The sequence below is a fragment of the Podarcis bocagei genome (assembly GCF_964188305.1).
Source record: "Podarcis bocagei genome assembly, chromosome: 7".
Lineage (NCBI taxonomy): Eukaryota > Metazoa > Chordata > Lepidosauria > Squamata > Lacertidae > Podarcis > Podarcis bocagei.
In genome coordinates this window covers 51,988,865-52,012,793 of record NC_138132.1, presented here as the reverse complement: position 1 = coordinate 52,012,793, position 23,929 = coordinate 51,988,865, and the positions used below count along the sequence as shown (strand labels likewise).

The window sequence follows — 23,929 nt, the reverse complement described above, 5'->3', positions numbered from 1 at the left end:
CAGAGTTCTCAGGAAAGGAATGTTTGCAGGGGGAAGCTCTAGTCAAACCAAGGGGACTTTAAAACTTTTTTTTTGCAGCTGGAGAAAAAATGTAGACAAAAGAGCTATGGGACATTTTGCGTTTTGGAGACCAGGGATGCTGTGCTATGATCCCACCCCCAGCATAGACGACTCAGGGTTGTATCCGATGCTAGTCACACTCAGAGGGAGTCCCATTTAAATTAAATGGCATGACTAACATAGATCGATTAATTTCAGCGCTTCTGCTGTGAGTAAAGCTTAGCTGGGTGTGACCCTCGAGGGCAACAGAGCCACAACATCAGCCATCAGATCCAACCTACAGTCCTCACCTTGGCAATGCAGTGGCAACAATGCAAACAGCTAAAAAGTCTACTTGCTAAATAAGGCCTCCAATCTTACATCTCATTGTCCAGCCTGCACTGGAAACCCAGTTTTTGCAGGAAGTTACTGAGTGTGGGGTGGGTGGGTGGGTGTAAGATGCAGCAGATTCATGTACAAGCTTTCTGGCATCACAGGAATCTTCGGTTGTGAAGAAAAAAAGCAACCATTTAAAGTATGCCAGTCAGGTGCTCTGACTGGGCATTATTCAGGTCCTCAGATAGTCATCTCCATCCCTGTGGTAATTCCCCACTTTAATGCCCACGCAGCGTCATCCCCTGCCCTTTTAGGTGATGCCCTGTGAGGTTACACCCAAGACATTCAAGATATACCACCTGTCCCATGCCCTCTGGGGTTGCTTCAGGCCTTCAGACAGGTGATCCCCAGCCTTTATGAGTCATAGGGCAAGGGATGACCCAAATGGGCAACTGGGCTCTATCGCCTGTGACTCACAGAGGTTGGGGATCACCCGGGGGTGGCTGCTGCAGCTATCAGTTGCCGCCTGGGCATGTGGGCCCTTGCCTCCTGATGTAGTTAAAGCATGGCAGCCTTCAAAGAGCCGCAGGGAGGAAAAAACCAGGCAGGAAGCCAAAAAATGCAGCAGGCCAAGATCATGGAGCACAGAACTTACTTGTCTGCCTGAGCAGCTGAGAGCTTCAGGTTAGGACCCCGCTGGCGGTCTTGTTTGGGAGAGGAGAGCCTCCCTGAAGGTTTCCTATCACGGGTACCTGAGGAAGGAAGAATACGTCAGGTAGTCTGAGTATGGTGGTTGTTTTCATATGGTGCGCCCTCCCTCAGAAATCACTGATTGAGGAATGGGATCAGTATATTTTAATGCAGCCTTTACATAATGCAGCCTTTTAATGCAGTCAGTATATTTCAATGCAACCAGCTGCCCATGAGATGTACTGGAGTGCAAGTTACACCAGCCCCAGGCAGCACAGCTGTATGATGCCGGGGCTGAGGAGACATCAAGTCCAAAATATATGGAGGGCACCCAGTTGGGGATGGCTGCTTTAAAGGGGCGATTCAATAGCAACAGCAACATTACAATTCCCAACAATTCAAACTGCAGCTGTTATTAATGGTCCCTTAAGTGCTCAAAACATTTCATGTACATTATCTTAGTAGCCCTAACAACAACCCTGTGAGGTAGGTCAGTGTTCTCATCTCTGTGCTGAAGGTGGAAAGCCGAAACAGAGAGAGAATGAACACATGACCATCTGCCATGAGTTCACAGCAGAGGTGAGATTTGAACTGGGGACTTTCCAGCTTCCGGTTTCTTAGCAACACCAGCTTTGATTTGTACAATGCATTTTTTTCAGGTGGCAAGATCAGCATAAGGAATGTGGCTCAGTTACTGATGCTCTCAGGAAAAGTTGTTGCCTCAGCAACAGTTAAGCAACTCCAAGCCTGGCACGGCAGATTGTGCCTCTGGCTGCAGGCACAGTCCAGGCTGAGTATACCGGCAGCAGCAGCTCTGGCATGTCGGCCTTAATGAGCTTGCAACACAGTCAGGGGAAAGCCTGGGATGCCAGCTTTTGGCTTTTATCGTGCAAGAGTCAGAGCTGAACATCTAACAAATACTTGGGTGAGGGCAGGGAGCAGCTGGGGATGTTGCAACTAAGCTCTTTTCAGCTGAGCATCAACCCTGCATTTTTTTTTAAAAAGGTAAATAAATAAAAGCAGAAACTGAACCTTGAAGAAAAAACCCATGTATAAAGACAGGAATGTAGGAAGTTGCTTTAGAGCAAGTCAAGATCATGGGGCCCATTTAGCTCAGGGTTGTCTACACTGACTGGCAGCAGCTCCCCAGTTTCAGGCAGTACCTGGAGACACCAGGGATGGAAGCCAAGATCTTCTGCATGAAAAGCACATACTCTACCACTAAGCTCCTCACTTCCGCTGGCTGTAACAAAGATGGCATTGGGCAACTGCACTGCTGCCCACACATTTTCAAGTTTGCCTTTGAAGTCAAAAAGACAGGCAGCTCTCTCTTTTTGAAGTGGTTCTCAAGGAGCTGACAAGTGCACCAAATTCCACAGCAATGAGCTGAGTGTGTGTGCATGCATGCGCACGCGCACACGGCAGCTGTCACCGAAAAGGGCATCTGTGCAGAGTTCAAACACAGACAAGTGGGTGAGCCCAGCTTGGTGACCAGAGCAGAAGTAGACAGCTGAAGTATTTGCATGTGGAGAGGCCTTGCAACAGAGGTCTCCCCTCCTGGTCCCACACACTTCCTCACCTCTGTCTGGAGAAAGGGTCATCCGCTTGGCTGGAGGAGAAGCCTGCCTGTCTTTGTCAGAGGGCTCGTACCTTTTCCTGCTTCCTTTGTCAGCTGCCTGCAAAGAGAATGGAGGGGATCAGAATGAGCCAGGCTCACGCATGGGAACACACACACACACACACACACACACACACACACACACACACACAGAGGCTGGCCTGTCAACGAGGCACTCTCCCTGCAGCAGGACATTTGTGCTCCAAGTCTTCACCTTGCTGGCTCTAGCCAGAGGCTCTGTTGCACATTTTCCGAGGAGAAGGTCAGAGTGCGGCTGGAGGCTGGCCCAGAAAAGGTGTGTGTTGTGGCCTTGAGAGCATGCGACTGATCAGGTGAGTGCCTGCCTTGGGCAGTTAGTCAATCAAGCAAGGAGCAGCCTGCTTCCACTTTTAACTGTCCTCTCCCCCTAGAGCAATGGCACCTCCACTCCCACCCTTAGCAGAGGTCAACCATTCCTCTTCAAGCTGAAACCAACTGGGAGGCCAGAAGCAGAAAAATCCCTGCTATTTCCATGTGCTGCTTTCCCAGCAGACTACATGCTGCTCAGTCTGTTCCCAGTGCTCTGCTTTCTTGTGTAAACCTAAAAGCTGCTTACTACTGTTCTGTCCCACTCTAGTGTGACTAACAGAGAAATGCCTCAACTACCGGTATGCCCAGGGACAAAAGTGACGAGAGCTTCTGGGTGGTGTGACTGGCAGTGGCCCCTGGGGGAAGGTGTCATGCATGCTGTAAACACAAGAACACCCAATGCACCTTCCAGGTGTTTCAGCAATGTACCACTGTGCCGCTGACCTTCCCATCACACATATCTGACCTGTCCTAATGACAGGCAGTTTGCTCATAACAGGTTAACCAGCAGGGCTGCATGGTGGGTGCATCTTCAGTGCTGTTTATGCAAGAGAGGCCCCTGCAGGATTGCAGGGACACAAGAGCAGCCTCTTACTGGATCAGACCAGAAAGTCGTCCAACCCAGCGTTTGTGTTCCACACAACAGACAAACAGATGCCTTCAAGAAGCCCGCAAGTGTGATTTGCCTGCTGCCCCCCTTCCCCAATAAGAAGTCACTGATAAGAGCTCCCATATGACATTGATCAGTCAAATTGGATGACCAACTCCAAAGAAGTGGAAACGTGCATTTGGTGAAACAGTTGCTATCTGGATCCCCTATACCTCAAATTTAACTGGCTGTTCTTGGGTGTCCTATAATATGAGAGAGGCACAAAAGTTCCTCTCTTCACCATTCAGAATTCAGCAGGCACCTTCTGCTTTATTCCTTAATCAGCTACTGAAATCTTTTTATGTGCTGCCAACTTATGCATGCAATTAACTATCTTTCTCTAATAGTGGATCTCTTTAAATTTGTACATTTTTTATTGCCTATATGTAGCAGTATAGACATATTTTTTGCAAAGAAGTAAGTTCTGCCTGTGGTGGATCAGATCCACCTGCTCGCTATCTGAGCCAGCCCTTTACACCTCACCCTCAAAGCAGGACCCTCATTTGCTTTGAGGACGCCTTGTCGTCACACCTAAAGGCAGCTGCTGGGTGGACCCCAAGTCAGAGGAAGCCTTCTTGGGCCCCTGTGCATATTATTCAATATTATCAATGCCCCAGAGAGAAGTGGGAAGCCCCCTCCCCTCCAACTGCATGCAAGGAAGCTGAGGGACGGCTTAAAACATTTAAGGAGACCCTCTCAGTCCCCCCCCCCCAAAAAAACCTCACCTTGTTCAACAGTGTTAGTTTGATTTCTTTGTGGGCGCTGAAGCCGGCTGGCTGCGGCTGGGGTGGTGGGGGCTGCTGAGGTGGGGGCGGCTGCTGAGTTTTACCCCCTTGCACGGCCTTGGCTGGCTTGGGGGGCTGTGCTGGGGCTTCCCGTTTCCGTTTCTCCTCCTTGATGTTGCCGCCACCTTCTTTTTTGGGCTTTCCTGCTAGGAGCAGAACATGCTTTGGTGATCAAAGAGCCAGAAAGTGCTCCTCCCCTCCCCAGGTTTCTGTAAGCAAGGCCAGGGGACAGTCAACATGACAGCAACTGTGGACAATCTGGGCTGAAAACAAGCAATGTTATATAAGCTATGGAGCATTTCACAGAGGAAATTGCCTTATACAGAGTTCCATTGGTCTACATGGTCCAGTACTGTTTAAACCACTGGTCTTCAAACTGGTGGGTAAGGGCCCTCTGGTGGGTTATGGCCTGATCCAAGGTGGGTTGCAACAGAAGCACTACCACCATGCAAATATATGGTAAAAGATTAAGGAATGCGTCCCCAAATGTGTGTCTGAGTTAAAAGTGGGTCCTGGGCTTTCCAGCAGTGGCTTTCCAGCATGTCAGATGTCTCTCCCAGTCGTACCTGAAGATGCTGTTGAGGATTCAACTTGGGACCTCCTGCATGCAACACAGATGTTCCACTGCTGAGCTATGACCCTTCCTCTTAAAATATAGCACAATTCTAGTCCTCATTATTCAGAATAAAGGACTGGACCAGGAGTGTGAGGGAGCAATGCAGAGTAAGAAAACGAATGGCTGCTCATTAAATCTGGCAAAAAGCAGCTGTATTTGAGAAAAAAACTTAGCTGTGCTGAGGAAGAACCCCAGAGTGGAATTTTAATGGTGGAGATTGGACATCTTATCTAGGAGTTATTTATAGCTGCAGCCTGTACACAAGTTGGCGAACAGAGGAAGGAAGGGAATGGAATGTGAAATTACTTTGTAAACACTGCAGTGAACTAAGCAAAGGAAGAGAACTGAACAAAGGAAGATAGCAATTAACTCTCCCAACACACCAGACCTGAGAACACCGTTTATGAAGAACTACACATATGAAATGGATTTAATATTTATGAGAATTAACAGTGGTGCTGTATGTAAGGAAAGAATTATGGTCAGCTGCGAGAATGGACTAACATCATGTGAAGGTTTAAATGGCTATTAAAGAAGATATGAAGCGGCCACAAGAGGAAGTGATGGACATATGTTTTCAACAGGAGCGGGAAACCTGATTTTATGAAATTGTATTAAAGTAATTAGGTCTGATTTGTAACAATTTGTAAAACTAATAAAAAATATAAGAAAAAGAAGAAGGGTCTCTCCATGCCCTTCATAAAGATGCCAGGGATTAAACCCAGGACCTTTTGCATGTAAAGCACTGAGCTCTGCCTCTGAGCTGCAGCAGTGGAAGTGCTGTCTTTTCTGACTAGCAGCAGCTCTTCAAGCCTTCCAGCAGAAAAGGTGGCAGGGCTCTCCTATTACCTGCCACCTGAGGTCCTTTTAAGGGGCGACTCAACCTAAACCAGCCCTCCCCAACCTAGTGCTCTCCAAATGCTTTGAACTACAACTCCCATCAGCTCCAACCACATTTGGAATAAAAGCCGCAAGGCTCAGATTAAGACCTTTGAGATGGTTATATAGTGAAGTTTAAAAAATATTAAAATACATGCAATCCAATCCAAAAATATGTTAATGTCCTAGAGCTCTGCCCCTTCCTACACAGAAGTAGTTCGGATACTGTTACCCATGCCTTAGTAACATCCAGGCTTGAATATGTGGCTTGCGAGATTCTCCTTGAAGAAACTTTGGTCGGCTCAAAATGTAGCAACCACATGGGCGACATTTCTCTAGTGCATGCACAAAGAAAGGTGCTGGCAATAACCTTTATGGCTGTTTATGGTTTGGGACAAAAGCTGCTCAAGGATGGCCTGCTCTAATATCAACCCACCTGCGCTTTAAAGATAATCGGTGAGGCTCTTCTCTGGGCTTCCCTTGCCGGCTGATGTTACACTGGTGGAGTCTGGGAAATTGGCTTTCCCTGCTGTTGCCAATGAATTTGCAGTGTATTTCCACTGCTAAAAAAGGGCAGAATTTTGCCTTTAGAAAAAACAGACCACATGCATGGTCTAAACTTGCGTTATTCATGTGCCATGATCGAGAACAGATATGATGAGCACAGCAGAAGGACCCTTCGCCAAAATAATCTGCATTCTGCATCCAGAATAAATAGTGCTAGTGAACTGTGTTCATGAAGATTTCACACGTCTTTCCGTTTGCTAGTGAAGAACATTCCAAAGCAGTCTGCAAATAAGGGCAACAAAAACAGGGAAGTCTGGGGGGGGGGAGGGGAGGGGAAGTGAGCAGCAGAGGGGAATGGAGACTGGCAGTGCCACAGGAGGTGCTTGAAGAAACACAGGCAAATCACATTCTGGAAGCAGAGTGGCCTACCTCTCTCCTTCTTCGGCTGCGCTGGGGTTAGGGATCTGGAGCTGGCCGAAGAAATCGGGCTGGCTAGGTCGGCATACATGTCTTCTGAGTCAGCGCTCCGCACAGAGCTGCTACTGGAGGAGGCACTGGAAACGGACGAGACGCTACTTACACTCAGGGACCTGGGTTGGGTGAAAGGACAAAGATACAAGTTAGATCCAGAAGAACGGGTTGAAACAGCACCCCAGTGGAGAATAGTTTTGCTTATGTAATACAGCCTTGCCTGTGTGGTGCACTGGTTAGAGACCAGGGTTCAATTCCCACCACCCCAGTCATGAAGCTCACTGGGTGACCTTGGACCTGTCGCTGCCTGTCAGCTATACCTACCTCACAGTCATACCCGCTTCATTTAGAGCGGGAGAAAACCATGTGCACTACCTTGGGCTCCTTGGAGAGAAAGGTGGGATGAAAATGCCAATAAATAAATAAGCTGGTGCCCTCCAGGAGTCCCAAAACATCTGGAGGGCACCAGGTCAATTTAGTACTTGACTGAAAACTGGTTTCTGCCTGTTGTCCATCTGGATACAAGTCGTTCCTCCCCCCCGCTCCACTGGCTGAATTGCTGCGATATCAAGAGAACTTTCACAATCAGTCAAGATGCTCATGAGCACTTGTCCGCAGCAAAACGGTGGCCAACTGTGCTGCTCCAGCACAGCCTTTCCTGACTTGGTGCCCTCCAGATGTCACTGGGACACCAGCTTAGCTGGGAACCTTTTGTATTCATTGATGCGGAAGCTAGAATCTGATGCAGGGAGCCCCAGGAAAACATAACATTATGCAAAACAGACTGTTCATGCCATCATTGTTTTCTCTGCAATCTCCTCCCTACCCTCACAATTTCAATTCCTTCTTGGAAATAGATTTAAGGATGTCTTCCTGCAACAGCTAAATTAATATAAGGAAAGAACTGCAAGGCACCGTAATGAATTAAATGCAAAGTCAAATCAGCTGATGACACATGCTTGATGCTTCTTGCCACAAGGCATGAAGGTAGAAACATTTTCAGAGGGCACAGTTGGGGTTAACCACAAGGAGAAGATTGTACCTAGCATGCTCTGCTTCTGAACCATCCTGACGATTCTGGCTGGGCAAAGTCACAGGATATGCTGCGGAGGCAGATGCTTCGACCCAGCATGGCAATTCTAAGGTCTTTATAAGAAAAGCTGATTTCTGGGCATTTCCCAGTTTTTACTCAAGTAGCCATGAAGGTTGGCAGGATGCTTCCTTCAAACAAATCCTGCTTTAGGAGAAAGATGCCTCATTCCGCATAAGTAGCCACATGTTTTACTCTTCCAGCCCAGAAACAGAAGGAAATATCTCACCTGGACTTTCTGGACCCAGACGGTGATGGGGAGATGGAAGCTGAGGAGGACCGAGAATGAGATCGAGAGAGGGATCGGGAGATGGATCTTGAACGGGAGCTGGACCCACTATAGCTGCTGCCGCTGCCACTCACGCTGCAGCTGATGGCCCGCCTGCAACAAGAAACAAGTTCAAGCTCCCTGTTACATACCAGGTGGACATCAGTGCAAGACACTTTTGCTGGTCATTCTAGGGAAACCTTGATGCTTGCCATACAGGGGCACTCAGGAATACACAGCCACCCACAAACCCTTACTTAGGACGGGTGAAAACCAACAATATCAGCAGAATAAATTCTAAACAATAATTAATATTAATAATGCAACCTATTAGTGGCTTGCTATGTAAGGCATCTCCAAGTGACTTATAAAATAATAGCTTGCTTCCATGTGGATGTGCTGGGCGCCCAACAGCAGGAGGGAGGGGGCTAAAGTGGATTCTTGCAAGTAAGGATCGTAATAGAGTAACTCTGCTTGAAAATCCTTGCTGTGGGGCAGTGGAACCTATTCTATGGCAATGGGTACTGCATGTGAGCTGACTTTTGCCACTAGGGACCATCCCCAAGCCCTAACTAGGGATAGTTTGGGTGGTGGGAGAAATAATTGAGTTGGCTGAGAAATACATTACACTCTTTGATGTGCTTGGAATGTGTTTGGAATCAGTTGCTTGGGATTCCAAACAGGAGAGGGCTATTGCGTTTATGGGACTCCCATTGGGGTACCACCAACTGGTTTTAAAAGAGGATTAAACAAAATCATGGATGATAAGTCTATCAATGGCTAATAGCTAAAATGGCTGTGCCTCCACAATCAGAGGCAGCAGGCCACTAATTACCAGTTGCGAGAAACCCGTCCTCTTGTGGGGCAAAGGGAGGCTGTGCCCTTCCTTCCTCCCCAAAGTGATCACTGGGGAGAAGAGAAGGGATTCCCCACAGATACTTCCTGGCATGGACCTATTTCCCACCTGGCTTTCAGTCACAGAACTCTAAAAACCCGCGGTCATGATTCTAATGAGGAATGCTAAGGAAGCCATGAAGGGCAGGGAAGTTTTTCTCTTCTGTCTTCTGGATGCAGCTCCCACAGCCAATGAGGCAAGCAGGGTCAAAAGAGCCCCACGAGAACAGAGGAAACAAGCGGTTTCTTTTGCCTGCATGGAATTAGATCCTTTGGGATGTGGCCCATTTATATTGTGCCAGTTTCAGAAATTCTACACATTTGAATTGCACGCTAATTTCACTTTGGAGAACCCCGCTTTGCCACAGCCAATTTCCCAAGATGCTCAGAAATCCCTTCCCTGGTAACCAGATCAATCATATGATGATGGGAGAGGAGTTGATAATTTCTCCTGCCCGAATTGATCTGCACAGAGAAGCGGGGCATGTGTTTGTGAAATGTGGAGTGGACACGCCCACTTATGGACACAGCTGCTCCTGGAATGTGGCCCCTGAGGGTGACTGTGGCCCTGTGGGCAAACGAAGTGCTAGCCGCTGGTGCCTTAAGTGATATTCCAAGTAAACAGCTATGTCTTGGGAAGCCCCTAGGCATGAAGCAATGACTTGGGCCGCTGTGCCTCCCCAGGTTCCCAAAAAGCAGCTCATGCTTTGACTTGCCTATTAGGAGATTGTTCTAGGAAGCTCCCCTGTTCCTCCTACCTCCGGGGTGGCATCCTCATTTGGCGCTCCTTCCGCCTCGCCTCTCTACTGTTTCCTGGCTTGGGTGGCTCCGGGGCAGCTGGGGCAGTTTTAGCGACTGGTGGAGGCGCTGGAGGGGCAGGTAGTTTCTTCACAGGCTTGTCACTGCAAAAGTAAAATGGGTAAGATGACAGGAGCAGGGAGACTGGCTGGAAGAGAAACTGGACTCAAGTCTGTGAAAGCCTGGCCTCAAATCTTAGCAACCATGCTAAAGCCATCTGACACATTCTGGGAGACAGGATGGTGAAAGAGCGTCTTGGGGTTGGACAGCTCAGCTGTCTTTCAAAGAGACAGGCTGCTGTTCATTTAAGCCCAGTATTGCCTACTCTACTGGCAATGGCTCTCCAGAGTTGTCACAGGCCTTTCCTAGCCCTCCTCCCTCAAATTCTTCTAACTGGACATGCTGGAATTGAGCTCCCTGTAAGGCTTTGGTGAAGTTGCTCTCCCACTCTCCTTAATTCACATGAATTGCAAAAGGAGGAATATTCTGGGAAACAAAACTTTTAATGAAATGAATATGGACAGTACAGCAACAGGGTTTTCAGAGTCATTTAAGTGACCATGCATATATTTATTTTGCATTTCGTATTGGAAGAAACTTTTGCACAGAGCTCCAAAGTGCAGCTCCTGGGACCACAGTGAGTCCTGTTCAGTCTATTTTGGGGTCTCTGGACATTTCACCAAATCTGCCTCATGTTTTCAAGCTCATCTCCATGGCCAAATGGGGTGACTTTCTCTTCCCCAGATCCACCCCACTGCAAATTATACTGTTAGGGGGCCTGGTGGGGGGAGGAAATCAGGCATGGACATTTTGAGTGGAAGGACTGTGAGCTCTGTTCAGTTCTGGTATTTGAAACAAAGGTCTGGGCTTAGAACAGTTTGATTTGAAATGTAGCACTCCCCCCCCCCCCACTCACTAGGCTCCAGTTGTTGGATCCTGGGGTTTTAGTTTAAAAAATAATAATAGATCCCATAAGCCTGAAGTCTGCCTACTGCCCTATGATGACTAACCCAAAGAGTGTATATTTAAATAAACACATTTTATTGCTTTATCATTCATCCAATCAGTGAATGACAGCGTATCAAGAGATAAGCTGCAGGCCTCGCAGAACCAACATTGCTACAAGTAGGTAGACATCCCTCAGCAGAACTGTGTCATCTCTTTAATTGTATGTGAAGCATGTGTCACATGTTCGTGGAAAAGGGAGATGACGTCCATTTAAAAATCAATATTTAAGTACAGACAACTGTTGTGTTTGCTTTATTTCACGCCTGGGTGCCACAATACCACAGGACCACACTTTACAAACCTGATCTGGTGGAAAGTACCTTGCTGGTCTAGTTCTAAATGTGACAAATGCAAAGTGCCCCTGGACCTTTATACTGCTATAGAACCTCAAAAGGGAATGTCCCAATGTCACTTTGCCCAAAGCAGACACAGCATCTTACCCCTTTCCAGCAGGTGCTGCAGGCTCTCCTTTAGCTTTGGGAAGAGGTTTGTGTGGAGATGGCGTTGGAGAAGGAGATGGGGAAGATGAGAAGGACCGTGACCTGAAAAGTCAGACAACAGAGAGAGAGAGAGAGAGAGAGAGAGAGAGAGAGAGAGAGAGAGAATGAGAATGAGGGGAAAGTCTAGATACACCCTTTAAATACAGCAGAAGCCTCATTGAATTGGGGGTGCCTCTAAAAAAGGTAAAGGACCTCTGACAGTTAAGTCCATTATAAAAGTCCATGCTAAGTTCCTTCTAAATGCAAACAATTCACTGAATATTCTTCCATTTGGTTTTTATCGTGAAACATGAGGATCAGTCTACAGTTTTTTTGGGGGGTTTTTTGGACTGAACCAAAATAAAGTGAAGTAATAAAGTGAAGTAACAGCAACTACTGAAAAGCAAAAGACAGTTTTTAAAGGCAGATGGATGTGCTAAGTAGGCAACAGGGCCAATTCTTCAAGCATGATGGCTTCATGGAATATTTTACAATATATGGGCACAATCAAACAACAGGTGGCCAACTGGTGACATGTGAATGACCTGCTAACCCTGGAAGCAGCACCTGCAGGGCTCCACTCTGAATTGGCTTTTAGAGGATCTGTTGACCGCAAAACTGGTCCCCCATCTGCCATTGTGGGGGGGAAAGCTCTAAGCTCATGCAAGCCCTCACCTCCAATGCCACACTTCTGCTGTTATCTGTGTAAAGCAGGCTGATATGAATCACTGAAGAAAGTTCAAAAATGGTACCAATTTTTCTTTTACAAAACTCTCTACTATCCAAACTTTTTGGAAGCATCTTTTGGATAGATGATGGCTTTCGACTTTTAAGTGCCCATGCCACATTCAAGGCTGTGAGTGATCTGTGTCCACAGGACTCTTAGATCAGAGGTACTGCGGAGAAAAACCAGCACCCAACATCTGTTGGTGAAGTGGGGCTGGGTGTGTAAAGAAGACCACCCTTGAAGGGAAGGAAGCTTTAGCATGGGTGGGTGGCAGAAATGGGCCGCCTGAAATGAGAAGCCAAGCAACACACCAGGCAGGACTGCCAGTAACTGGGGGTGGTGCCTCACCACTAACTTGGCTCTTTGTCCCAACAGCTCTCAGATTCCATAACTGCCCCTCTTCCCATTCCCTCCAGGCTCTTGCCCTAGTGCAACTTCTCTGGGGAAAAAGGACCCATTATCCTGGAATTCGAATTGATCAAATGACACAAGAATTTAGTTGCCTAGCTTCTAATCTGCAGAATTTGGAGCAGGAAAAGGAGGGATGCTGAACTGCCCCATGAGATGGGCCTTTCTCCACCCACATCTCGGTACGGGGCCAGAAAAGGGCTGAGCTCTACCCTGGTCACGATCTAGCAACATGGAACTCCCTTTTCTTCAGGGTCCAAGCAGATCAGAAACGGTTCCGTGCCTCATCATTTTAAGCCAACGGTCACATCTCCTGGTAGAGAGGAAGCTAGCACATGGACTGGGAAAAGGAACCCTCCCAAGCAGGCAACCTCCAGAAAGTGGAGAAACAGCAGCTCCCCGACTGGTCAGGGGCTGAAGGCATCACAGAATTATTGGATAGTCATCCAGATCTCTCTCTCCCCCCTCCCCCCCGCCATACTCCTCTGCTGATCTGGAAGAGAAAATCATCTCCACGGGTCACAAGATTGCCACCATTTGTTTACACAATTTCTTCTCTTCTGATAACAGATGATCGTAAACATGTTGTACCTGGATATTTCATCACCGTTTCATAACTTTTCAGTAGCAGCAGCCAACCCAAACACGCAAAGTAGTTTGGCGGGGTGCCCATCTAGGAAACTGCCTCTTTCCAGTGCATGTGGCAGTGGCAACTGTGTCTATTTGAAATGCCATTGCAGGGTCACAACCATAAACACACTTACTCGTGCGTAAATTGTGCATAAGTCAGCAGGCCACACCTGTGAGTTTGTGAGCATGGAAATGGGGTCCAAATTTCAAGAAATCCCATGTCAGCCTTCTGCAACCTGGTGACCTCCAGGTACCATTAGGCTGATATGAGAAATTGTGTGAAGAGGAGAATAGAGCCGAATACTGGTGAGCATTTTATTTGCGGGTGCAAGAATGCTCCTTGCAGTAGGAAAAAATGCAATAAGCAAGCAGCAGTGGGCAAATGGGCCTGAAAAATATGGAATGCAATATTAATATGTAAAGTGCTCTCAAAGATGCAATGAATTAATGACTAAGGTATGATTTATTTTGAAGAAAAAAACAGCAATCTAGACAAGCATTTTAGGTATTTTAATTTTTAAAAGGAGGGGGCATTAAAATAAAGGATATGAATTGTAGTAAAACTACTTCTAGGCAGCTAAGCTCCCTGAATTCTGGACTTAGTCTGTGTCCTAGATTCCACTTCCAGGATTTCCAGCAGCACCTTAAAACTGACAAGTGGCTGTCCTGAGCTTTCCATAGGGTACTGCCCAGACTCACCTAAAAGAACCTGTCTTGACTCAGGGAGGCTCACTATGGGAGCCCAAGAACCTGCCAGCTAACACATTTGGAGAAACAGTACCTGGATCGACTGCCTGAGAAGGAGCTGTGCCTGGAAGAGCGACTAGAGTAGGAGCTGTATGAGGAAGATCTGGACCGTGACCGCGAAGAACCGGACCCAGAATAGGAGGAGGAGCGAGAAGATGACCTGAAAGGAAATAAAAGGTATGTGCACATATGAGGGAACAGCATTTCGGCAACTGGAACATTATTTGTATGAATTCTTATTTTCAGTTCTACTTGCTTTAAGAAGCTCCCTTATTTCAAAATCCCCCCGAGATTCTAGTAGGTTCACACGAGGTCTACGTCCTACTCTGCTGTAGCCTGCCTTTAGAGGCTACCTTTCCAGGGGCACAGGCTGTCACTCTCTGCCATTCAGTCTCAACAGGTCACAGTATTGATTTAAGCTCTCTTTCCATTGACTAACACCAGAGCAATCTGCCCTAGTGCACCCAAGAAAGGGCTGGATGCTTATTCACAACAGAATCCCCTGGCCGCACAGCCTATTCTCTTTTGTCTCTGGCTCACATGCTCCTCCCACCAGCAGCATTGCTCTTTCGGCTAGGACTGAGTCCTGGGAGCTATTTGGAGTGATGCTGATTGTAAGAAATCCCCTTGCATCTGTTGCTGCCCATCTCGGGTTCACACCTTGATGAACCTGAGCCGGAGGCTGAAGAGGCAGAGGTTTTCCGGCGCCTGCGAGCACGGCTGGGTGAAGCAGACAGCCCATGCTTCTTTTTGGGGGATTTTGATCGGCGCCAAGGGTCCTTCCACTCATCTGCTCTCTTGGACTGAGAAGGGGTGGTCGTAGTTGCCTCTTTCTCCTTCTTTGGTGGCTCAGGTTGGCGGCTGGAAAATGAATAAAAAATTTAATTAGCTGGAGAGAAGGCTCTCTCTTGGGCCATCCAATGACCTGAGTCCCCACCCCCAGTTCTTGGAATGCAATCAAATGCAAAACATGGCTATATGCAAGGGCCAAACTGCACCTATTTTATAACTTGTGTTTCTGAAAATCAAATCAGCTTACAAAAATACAAACAAAAGTTACAAAGACACTGCTAAAAACCAAAAGCAATTCATATAACAGTAAAAACAATAAAACATAAAAGCAGCCAATATTTAAAACCCCCACTAAAAACATCAATTCCTTAAAAGTACCATGTGTTTCCATCTATAAGACGCCCCCTATTTTGGAGGACTCCGATTTAAGAAAATGGGGGGGGATACTATCCGTGTATAAGACAAGCCCAGATTTTGAACATTATTTTAGAGTAAAAAAACCACAGTCTTATACACAGAAAAGTGTGGTAATTAAAATACTGAAAGCCTGTTGATATAGAAACACCCTCAATAGGCATCCTAACAGATCTCCATTGGGAGTTGCAGTCCATAGTTTGGGTGCAATTACCAAGAAAGGCCCATCTATTGTACTTGACCAAGTGATCTCAGGTGAGTTGGAGTTTAAAGGTTGGGCAGCTTCAGATGTACAAAGGCAATCCTTAAGGTAGCCTTTAAAACCATAAAGTCTAGAACCAGTTTAATACCAGTTCTTTAAACTGAGCCTGGAAACAAATTTACAACCAATTGTACCAGTGATTAACAATGCAAACTACCATGGATGGGTTGTACTCAGAAAGGCAGCCTAAATATAAATAAACAATTTTTAAAGGCAGCCCCATGTAAACAGCATTGTAGTGGTTGACCCAGCAAAGGGTAGGGATAGCCAACGAAGAGACCACAAGATGACCATCAGCCTCAGTGGACATGGCCAACGGTCTGAGACAGCTAGTACCAAGAAACGTCTGGAAGGGACTGTGTTGGTTACCCCTGAACTATAGATTCAAACTAGAATCTAATTGACAATACAGGGGTGCAACCTGTCCTTTAGCTGGAACAAGGGATACAGGGGTGTCCCAACTGCCCCGCCCTGCCTGCTCTGAACAGGCAGTCCACTTGTTGCAGAGGTAGGAAATTCAGGGCAGCAGTAGTGGTGATGTAGACTAGCTCTATACAGGGTGGCTCAATCCACTCTCATTTCTCAGAGCTATGGCAGCAGCACTTTTCCGCCAGTGATCTACCACCTCAGTGGTATCAGACCCAGCAGTGGCAGGCACAGGCTCTAGACATTGGGGACGCCAAACTATAGTCCATGGCATGTCTGTGGATTCATGGGGGAAGATAGGAGATGGCACGTCCATTGCATTAAATACTCATGTGGACAAAAGTGTGTTTTTATTGCTTCTTTTATTCCTTGGATTGCATTTTATTATATGACAATTTGAATTCTATGGAAGCAAATTCTATGGAATTCAAATTGTAAAACAACACATAAGGGGGGGGGGAGCAATTAAAAAGCAACTAGCACAGAACATTACCATTGCTACAACAGGCAGAAAAATCATTAAATGGTCTGCCAAGACCCCCAGCAATTGTCAAGTGGACAGCGGGAACAAAGGTTTTAGAATCACTGTTCCAGAATATTAAAAAGTTTCCTGCAAAGGTATTTGGAGGTGAAGATGACAACACAAAAGCACAAAATGCAGAACAAAACGTATTACACTTATCCAGGGTGCTTTTATTACTTGAGCTTTTCAGAGGAAATCAACAGATCATATCACTTTATTGTTTACTTAATACTGCAGAACCGTTTTACTCCTTTGCTTTCAATAAGGCAACAAAACCCCCTTGCAGCTACATCACCCATATAGGACTAGATCGGAAAGAGAAAGCGTCCTCTTCAGGTGGGAAGAAAATCAGCATGACGGTATGGCTCTCAAAGAGGGAGATCTGTTGGGTGGGGTGGTGGTTGTGGGAATCATTGTGGAATATAAAATTTACAGCATGCTATAGTTTAAGAGAAAATTATATGAAAATGATATATTGATGGTATCTAACACCAAGTAAACTGGCATAAATGTATAAAACTAAATCAAATAAGTGTTGGAAATGTAAAGAGAAAGAAGATTCTTTTTATCATATGTGGTGGTCTTGTAGTAAGGTTAAGGCTTACTGGGAAATGATATACAATGTAATGAAAAGGATGTTTAAAATAATGTTTGTAAAAAGACCTGAAGCCTTTCTTCTGGGAATTATATGGATAGAACTACCTAAATTGTATAGAAATTTATTCATGTACATGACTACAGTGGCAAGAATGTTACATGCCCCAAAATGGAAAGAAGAAGTCCCAGCAAAGGAAGAATGGATACAAAAACTAAGGAACCGCAGAAAGAGGGGGGAAGGAAGTCAAGCTTTAAAATATCAAAATGAATATAAAATCAGTGAAATGTATATATCTGAAAAGTATAAATAAATATATTTTTAAAAGGGAATGATTCTGTCACCTGGTCAGGGGATTTGGACTTTGCCTGCTGAAGATTGAGAAACCCAAGGCGAGGGCATGGGGAGAGGAGGAAGTAAGCATAAATGGCAATCAAGAGATAATGATACTAAACTCTATGAAGTTTGGTACTTCCCCACATAGCTTCTACAATTAAACAATTCCAAGCTCAGATTTTCAGACTTTCTGCCCTAGCCAGTATCATCTTTGCAATCATGGGTGCTACACATGCTGTGTCACCTGCAAGTCCAGATCCCAGGGTGCAGTTTCAAATCCGGTATCATGCAACCCCCAGATTCCAGTTACAAATATCAAGATTCCCGCCCTCACTGAAGCTAAGGAAAGCCTGAAAGCATGTGTGCGGCATCCTAGAAGGGCTTGCAAAACAGAAGGGGACTGGAATTGCAGTTGCTTAGCAGTGTTGCCAGTTGTGCTAGCAGAATGACTTGAACAAGAGAAGGTGCCAGAAACTAGTAATGGCTCTTGTGGCCAGTTGCGCAAGGGACTGCAGGGGTCCTGATACTTCCTGCTGTGCAACAAGGTGCTGCTAGCACAACTGCTGCGCTGCATTTCATACTGCGCAACCTTTATTTTCATTCTTGCACTAGTGGTCAGGGAATGTTGAATCTGGACCTAATTGCTTTCTATAGAATATTGGTCGTTTTCGAGTGGCTTCCATTGATTTCTTCTTTTCTTTATCTTCCTAGCCCTAGCAACAATCTAAACAGTATCTTCCCATCTTCCTCTACCTTAGCTCTTGCTTATTGTGAGGAAACCCAAGCTTCTTTGTACTGGGCTTTCTGTGTTGTTGTTTTTCTTGCAGAGATTCTTAGGATTCTAACAGAAGTCAAGAGGCAATGCATACCTGCCCCAGGGCCCAGTGCTTCCTAGAGCATCACCCAGAAATGTAAAGTCTGAAATAGCTGGTGGTTCATTGCAAGAAAAAAACATCAGAAATACTCAGTCTGGGCGCGTTTTTGGGGCTTGCTCTCTGATTGCTAGGAAATTTGTTTAGCCACGCCAAGTTCCCGTTAGAAGGGAAATCACAGCATAATTCAACACACCACTTGCTGTGGAAATTTGCTGCGAACAAATCATTCTCTGCTTTGTTTAGACAGGTTGTTTCGTTTTAGGAGGAAATCAAGAAGATTAAATGTGGAACTCTGCCAGGGCATTGAATTCGAGGGGGGTAAAAAAAAAATCCCTTGGAATGTTTAATGGAAATGATCATGCAACCTTGTTATGCAGCCTGAATTATCTTCTGCTCAGAGAAAGTTAACTTTCCCCCCTTACTTCCCCTTCTTCTATACATGACATAAGCAAGCATTTTTCACTGATGATCCAATCATATCAAGCAGGAAAGCTCTTTGCCATTAAAGAGCATCAATGACATCATTGCAACTCTGAAAGTCCATCTAGCAAGGAAGTTTTTTTTTTAAAAAAACCCCAAAACAAAATACATTTTTTTAAAAAGAAAGGTGTAACTCTGACATCACTGTAAATTTCCCAGGATTGACAAGAGGAAATGAAAAGGCCTGGAAGTGGTTACTCAACTGCCACCAGATACAGCAGGTTAAGCTGAACAGAAACACATGCCTATTTGAGTGACAAAAATTGCACATCTACTTAGAAGGAAGTCCTACCAAGTTCAGTGACTTATTCCAAGGTATGTGCATATAGTACATATAGGACTGCAGCCTGAACAAGTTTCAGAAGTTTGATGCTTGTAATGATTACAAAAACACATTACTATTCCTAAAAATGTGAACAATTCACTGGACGGTTCTCTCTGGCTTTCATTCAGGAACATCAGGGTCTGTCTACAGTTACATTAAAAAACCAACAACAACTGAACCCAAAGCATCCAAAAGAAATAAAGCAAAGAACCAGCTTTTAAAGGTGGTTGTGCCAAGCAGACTGCTGGCCAAGTCGGAAGCATCAACAGTATCATCGTTTCACTGACCAGCTGACAACATTTGACTGGTAAACTGAACTGGGTGCCAACCCTAACTAATTTACTCACAAGGGCAAATAATTCTACTATCATTATAGTTCCAACTTAATTCTTCACATTGACTTATTGCAATATTGGAGCTGTCAATCTAAAAGGTTCCTTTTGTATTATTTCATTCCTGCTACTTTATGAATGGCTTTTGATAAGCTCCTTGCTTTCAAAAACAGCTTGTCCACGTGCAGCATGATGGACTCCTGTCTGAAAATGGGAGTCCAAAGCAGACACCCTGCATGGATCTTGGAATCATGGCGCAAAGTGTCCCTCTTTCTGCTGCTCCAGAGAAGCGGACACGGAGCAATGGATCCAAACTACAAGAAAGAAGATTCCACCTAAACATTAGGAAGAACTTCCTGACAGTAAGAGCTGTTCGACAGTGGAATTTGCTGCCAAGGAGTGTGGTGGAGTCTCCTTCTTTGGAGGTCTTTAAGCAGAGGCTTGACAACCATATGTCAGGAGTGCTCTGATGGTGTTTCCTGCTTGGCAGGGGGTTGGACTCGATGGCCCTTGTGGTCTCTTCCAACTCTATGATTCTATGATTCTTGAAACTGTAAGAGGTGGTGTAGTGGTTAAGAGCAGTGGAATTGTAATCTGGTGAACCAGGTTCGATTCCCTGCTCCTCCACATGCAGCTGCTGGGTGACCTTGAGCTAGTCACACTTCTCTAAAGTCTCTCAGCCTCACTCACCTCACAGGGTGTTTGTTGTGGGGGAGGAAAGGAAAGGAGATTGTTAGCTTTGAGACTCCTTAGGGTAGTGATAAAGCGGGATATCAAATCCAAACTCCTCCTCCTCTTCTTTTTCTTCTTGGTGGAAATCGCTGATCTAAAGCTTGGTGAAATGTTGCAATGACAGGTGGTAGAGGAAGATGTGTTGCTGTATGGACCTTCTCATGAAATGTGTGGGAAAGCTCTAGCAAGTAAGAGAACTCTGCATATGTGCCTGTAGCTCATGTGATAATCATGAGGGTGGAGGAGGCCCATCTAGTCCAACATTCTGTTATTATGGTGGCCAACTAGATGCCCTATTGGGAAGCCAGAAAGCAGGGCCTGAGTGCAAAAGCAGTGCTCTCCCCACTTACGGTATCCCCAACCTCACAATACTTATGGGGAAAGAAGAAAAGGGCAAACACTTGAAGTTCTACTCCAAGTAGGTCTACTGAAATCAAGGAACCTGTTAATCATGCCCATTTGTTTCAATGGGTCTACTATGAGTAGATTCAACTCTTAAATTTTATCCTATATACAGAAGCATCATGTAAAATTTTTAGATTAATCTCAGACTTGCTCAATGTTTGGGTGCGTCATGGCTAATACACCAAGTTGTACTTTCATCCTTTGATTTATGCTGACAGCGTAGCCATAATTAAAAGCTTTTAATTGAGAATGAGGTTTTCACATACATTCTATTTAGCATGATTTTTGAGTTAGATATTGTGCTGCATTTTCATCCTGCTACTTGCCCTGGGGACTAGGAAACCAACATTATTATTTTTTTTTGGGGGGGGAGGGAGAAGGAGCAGCAGTACACACATTATGCTGCTTTATGCAAATGAGTATATTTGCATATACTTCCCAAAACCTGGATTCTTTGGGCTCAGAACCTTGAACAGCTCAAATGGGATTTCAAGCAGTTATTCAGAGTCAGCTGCAACCCTTGTGCAATATATGAAGAAAAAGACGGTTACTCACTATAGCCTCATATTTCCGGTAGGTTAGGGATATTTCTTAGCATCATTGCAAGGAAGAAAACTGGACCATCAAAGGCAGCAAATGTGACTAAGCATTTAGATTTTCTTGGACATTTTGCAACCAACTTCAAAGCTGCCACACTTGGAATGTTTCTGAAGGGAGCGTCAAGAGGCTGAGCTGGAATCCATTTGCAAATTTGACACTATCAGACTGCGGCTCAACTGGGCGTGGCTTGAACACTACAGAAAGTAATTGTCCCTCACTGGGTGTTTATTCATCCTGCACAGATAGTTTGTCACCAGCTTGGAGTGGGCCACACCCACTGACTGGGTCTATTAGCCTTTTGATGTGGTTGTCGTTTTTCATCCATACTCTGCGAAGTTCTCTCTCTTACTACTTTGCCTGCTGGCAGAAAACATTCTCTCCACTCCTGCTTCCTCCTGCCCTTACAGCATATACATCTACCCACTCAGATGACTACATCTTGCATCGGTCAGCAAGCGCTTAAACCACAATAAAGTTAGTCCTCAGCACAGGGATAGGGGAACCTGCAGCCCTCCAGATGCTGTAGGATGCCAACAGCCCCAGTCAGCAGGGCCTATGGTCAAGGATGATGGAACCTGTAGTCCAACAACATCTGGAGAGCTGCAGGCTCCCCATCCCTCCTTGGGGAGAGAGTTTTTTTGATGGCAACAGCTATTGTGGTTAACCCTCTGGAATACATAAGAACAGGTGGCAATTTATTGTTTGGCTCATTTCCCCCATTGCTAACCTAAAAAGTGTATATGTGTGTCTAAATGGGTTTCTGGTCAGTTTTGTAGAATCTTTGATTTAGTTAAGATTATCTTCAAATAAACCATAATCTGACCAGAACAGAATTGCCTTTGATCTCTTCCCTGCTGGATTCAATTCAAATTAAATAGCAAATACTGGTGGGCTGTTTTGTTTTTAACTTTCTTTAGCCTGAGTCACCTTAATAAGTTGGCAGCTTTCCCACTGACTGAGTGAGAATGTTCATTTACGCTTTTAACTCCTCCTGCTGCTGCTGCTCTTGCCAACTCCATTTCACGGGTTCCTATTTGGTGTTAGGGAGGGAAAGAATTCCCTCAGGGGCCAGGTTGGAATCCATTTAGATGAAATCACAGCAAGCGTGAACAATACCAAGAAGCAATACCCTTTGCATGGTGAAACAGTCACATCGCAATACAATATTTCCGGGCATCAACTTGTTCTCAAGTTCAGTTTTTGGAACCAGATACAAAAGGCAAAAGGAGCAGAAAAAGTCCTGTTTCTTATCACATTAGTATCTTACTCTTCCTCCAGGGAAAGGGGTGGGGAAAGGATTTGGCATTATATTCACAGCTATCCTAGAAGGTAGGTTAGGCTCAGGTATAGTGACTTGCATAAGGCGGCAGCAGTGAGCAGCACAGGAACATAGGAAGCTGCCTTAGATAGAAACAGACCCACTGACCCTTCTAGACCAGTATTGTCTACACAGACAGAGAGCCTCTTGCAGCCCTACGTGGAGATGCCAGGGACTTTCTGCATTCAAGGTAGATGCTCTACCACTGAGTTACGCCCTTCTCCAGCATGCTTGAGAGGAGTTGAAACAAGCCCCACTCCCCAGCCCAGAATGTGCAAGAGAGAAAACAGAGCAAGTAGGCCCTTTGCCAGAGGAAGAAACAAATATAAGTAATCAGTATCTATGATATCTACACTGCTAGGAGTTCTGCTATGGGTGAAAAGTGCTTTATAACAAGACAGTTGCTTCAGGCTACATTTGTTATGAGAGTTCAGATCATACAGTCCACCTAGCCCAGATATACTGAGCTATAGCTCCTCCCAGATGGTATGTCCCTTCCTTTCCCCACGGACTGGGAGAGCCCACCGGCGGTAGCAGGCGGGGGGCTTGAAGCAATAGCTGCACAAGTGAAAAGGCCCCCTTTTGTTGGCTGGCACCACTCAGAATGGACCACATATGACTTCCTTTATTCCAGTTATAAAAACATCAAATATATATTTAACTGGTTAAAATGCATTTTTGGAAGGAATGTGTTTTTTTTAAACACCAGGCCTATGCAACCACTTTTTGTTCTGCTCTTGCGATTTTAAGACATCCCACAAGGAATGTTAGTTCAAGACAAAAATCTCTGTTATACAGAAACACTTGTTATCTGGAAGCTGCCACCAGCATGAGGCTTTTCAGACTTGGAAGCCTCACCAAAGCCACATGAGCAATTTGGACAGCGTCAGCCCAAAACTACGCAAGAGGCTGAAGTTGCCAAGAGCTGAGCTAGGATTTAATGATTAGGGAAAGCACAGGAGTCTATAAATAAACCCAATTAATGTGAAGTCACTCCCCACTGCCAAGGAAAAGGCCGACTAGTTAAACACGAAGAATTCCTAAAGGTGCTACGTATTTAGCAGACCTGCAAATTATTGCCCTTTTCAAGCTATAAATTTATATTTAGAACTCAAGAACTTCTATAATTAGAACTCAACTTCCAAGGAGAAGGAAATGTGGAAGCAAGCAATTTGCTGTTTTGACCATATCATAGTTACACAGGATGTCATATGCTGATTGAAGTGGCTAAACCAACAAAATAAATATAAATCGAATCACACTGTGTCAAGAAGAATATCATAAAAGCAGAAAAAATACATAATAAAATTCTGTTATCCATACAGCAATCTTCATCATAGGTTTGCAGACGTGACTGACGTAGTTTTGCTGACAGGGAGGTAGGAAGTGTGGTGTAGCAATTAGAAGTGCTGGACTAGTAGCTGAAAGATCAGAGTTCAAATCGCCACTCACTGGGTGACCATGGGCCAGTCACCGCCTCAAAGCCTAACCTATCCCAGAGAGTTATTGTGGGGATTAAAGGAGGAG

At 45.4% G+C, this 23,929-nt stretch overlaps 1 protein-coding gene across 2 annotated transcripts in view; it reads right to left on the bottom strand.

Annotated features, from left to right (window-relative positions):
* Positions 1-23,929, bottom strand: part of ZC3H18 (zinc finger CCCH-type containing 18) — a 55,415-nt gene that overhangs the window by 1,648 nt on the left and 29,838 nt on the right. Inside the window, exons 10-18 of one of the 2 annotated variants that reach the window (XM_081202600.1) lie at positions 14,648-14,848; positions 14,022-14,147; positions 11,437-11,538; positions 9,949-10,092; positions 8,258-8,410; positions 6,897-7,057; positions 4,406-4,611; positions 2,645-2,741; positions 1,031-1,127 (exon numbers count right to left, since the gene is read on the bottom strand). In XM_081202600.1, coding sequence (XP_081058726.1) covers positions 1,031-1,127; positions 2,645-2,741; positions 4,406-4,611; positions 6,897-7,057; positions 8,258-8,410; positions 9,949-10,092; positions 11,437-11,538; positions 14,022-14,147; positions 14,648-14,848 — 1,287 coding nt within the window. The remainder of the gene's footprint in view (positions 1-1,030; positions 1,128-2,644; positions 2,742-4,405; positions 4,612-6,896; positions 7,058-8,257; positions 8,411-9,948; positions 10,093-11,436; positions 11,539-14,021; positions 14,148-14,647; positions 14,849-23,929) is intronic. The other variant, XM_081202601.1, reaches the window with a different exon arrangement.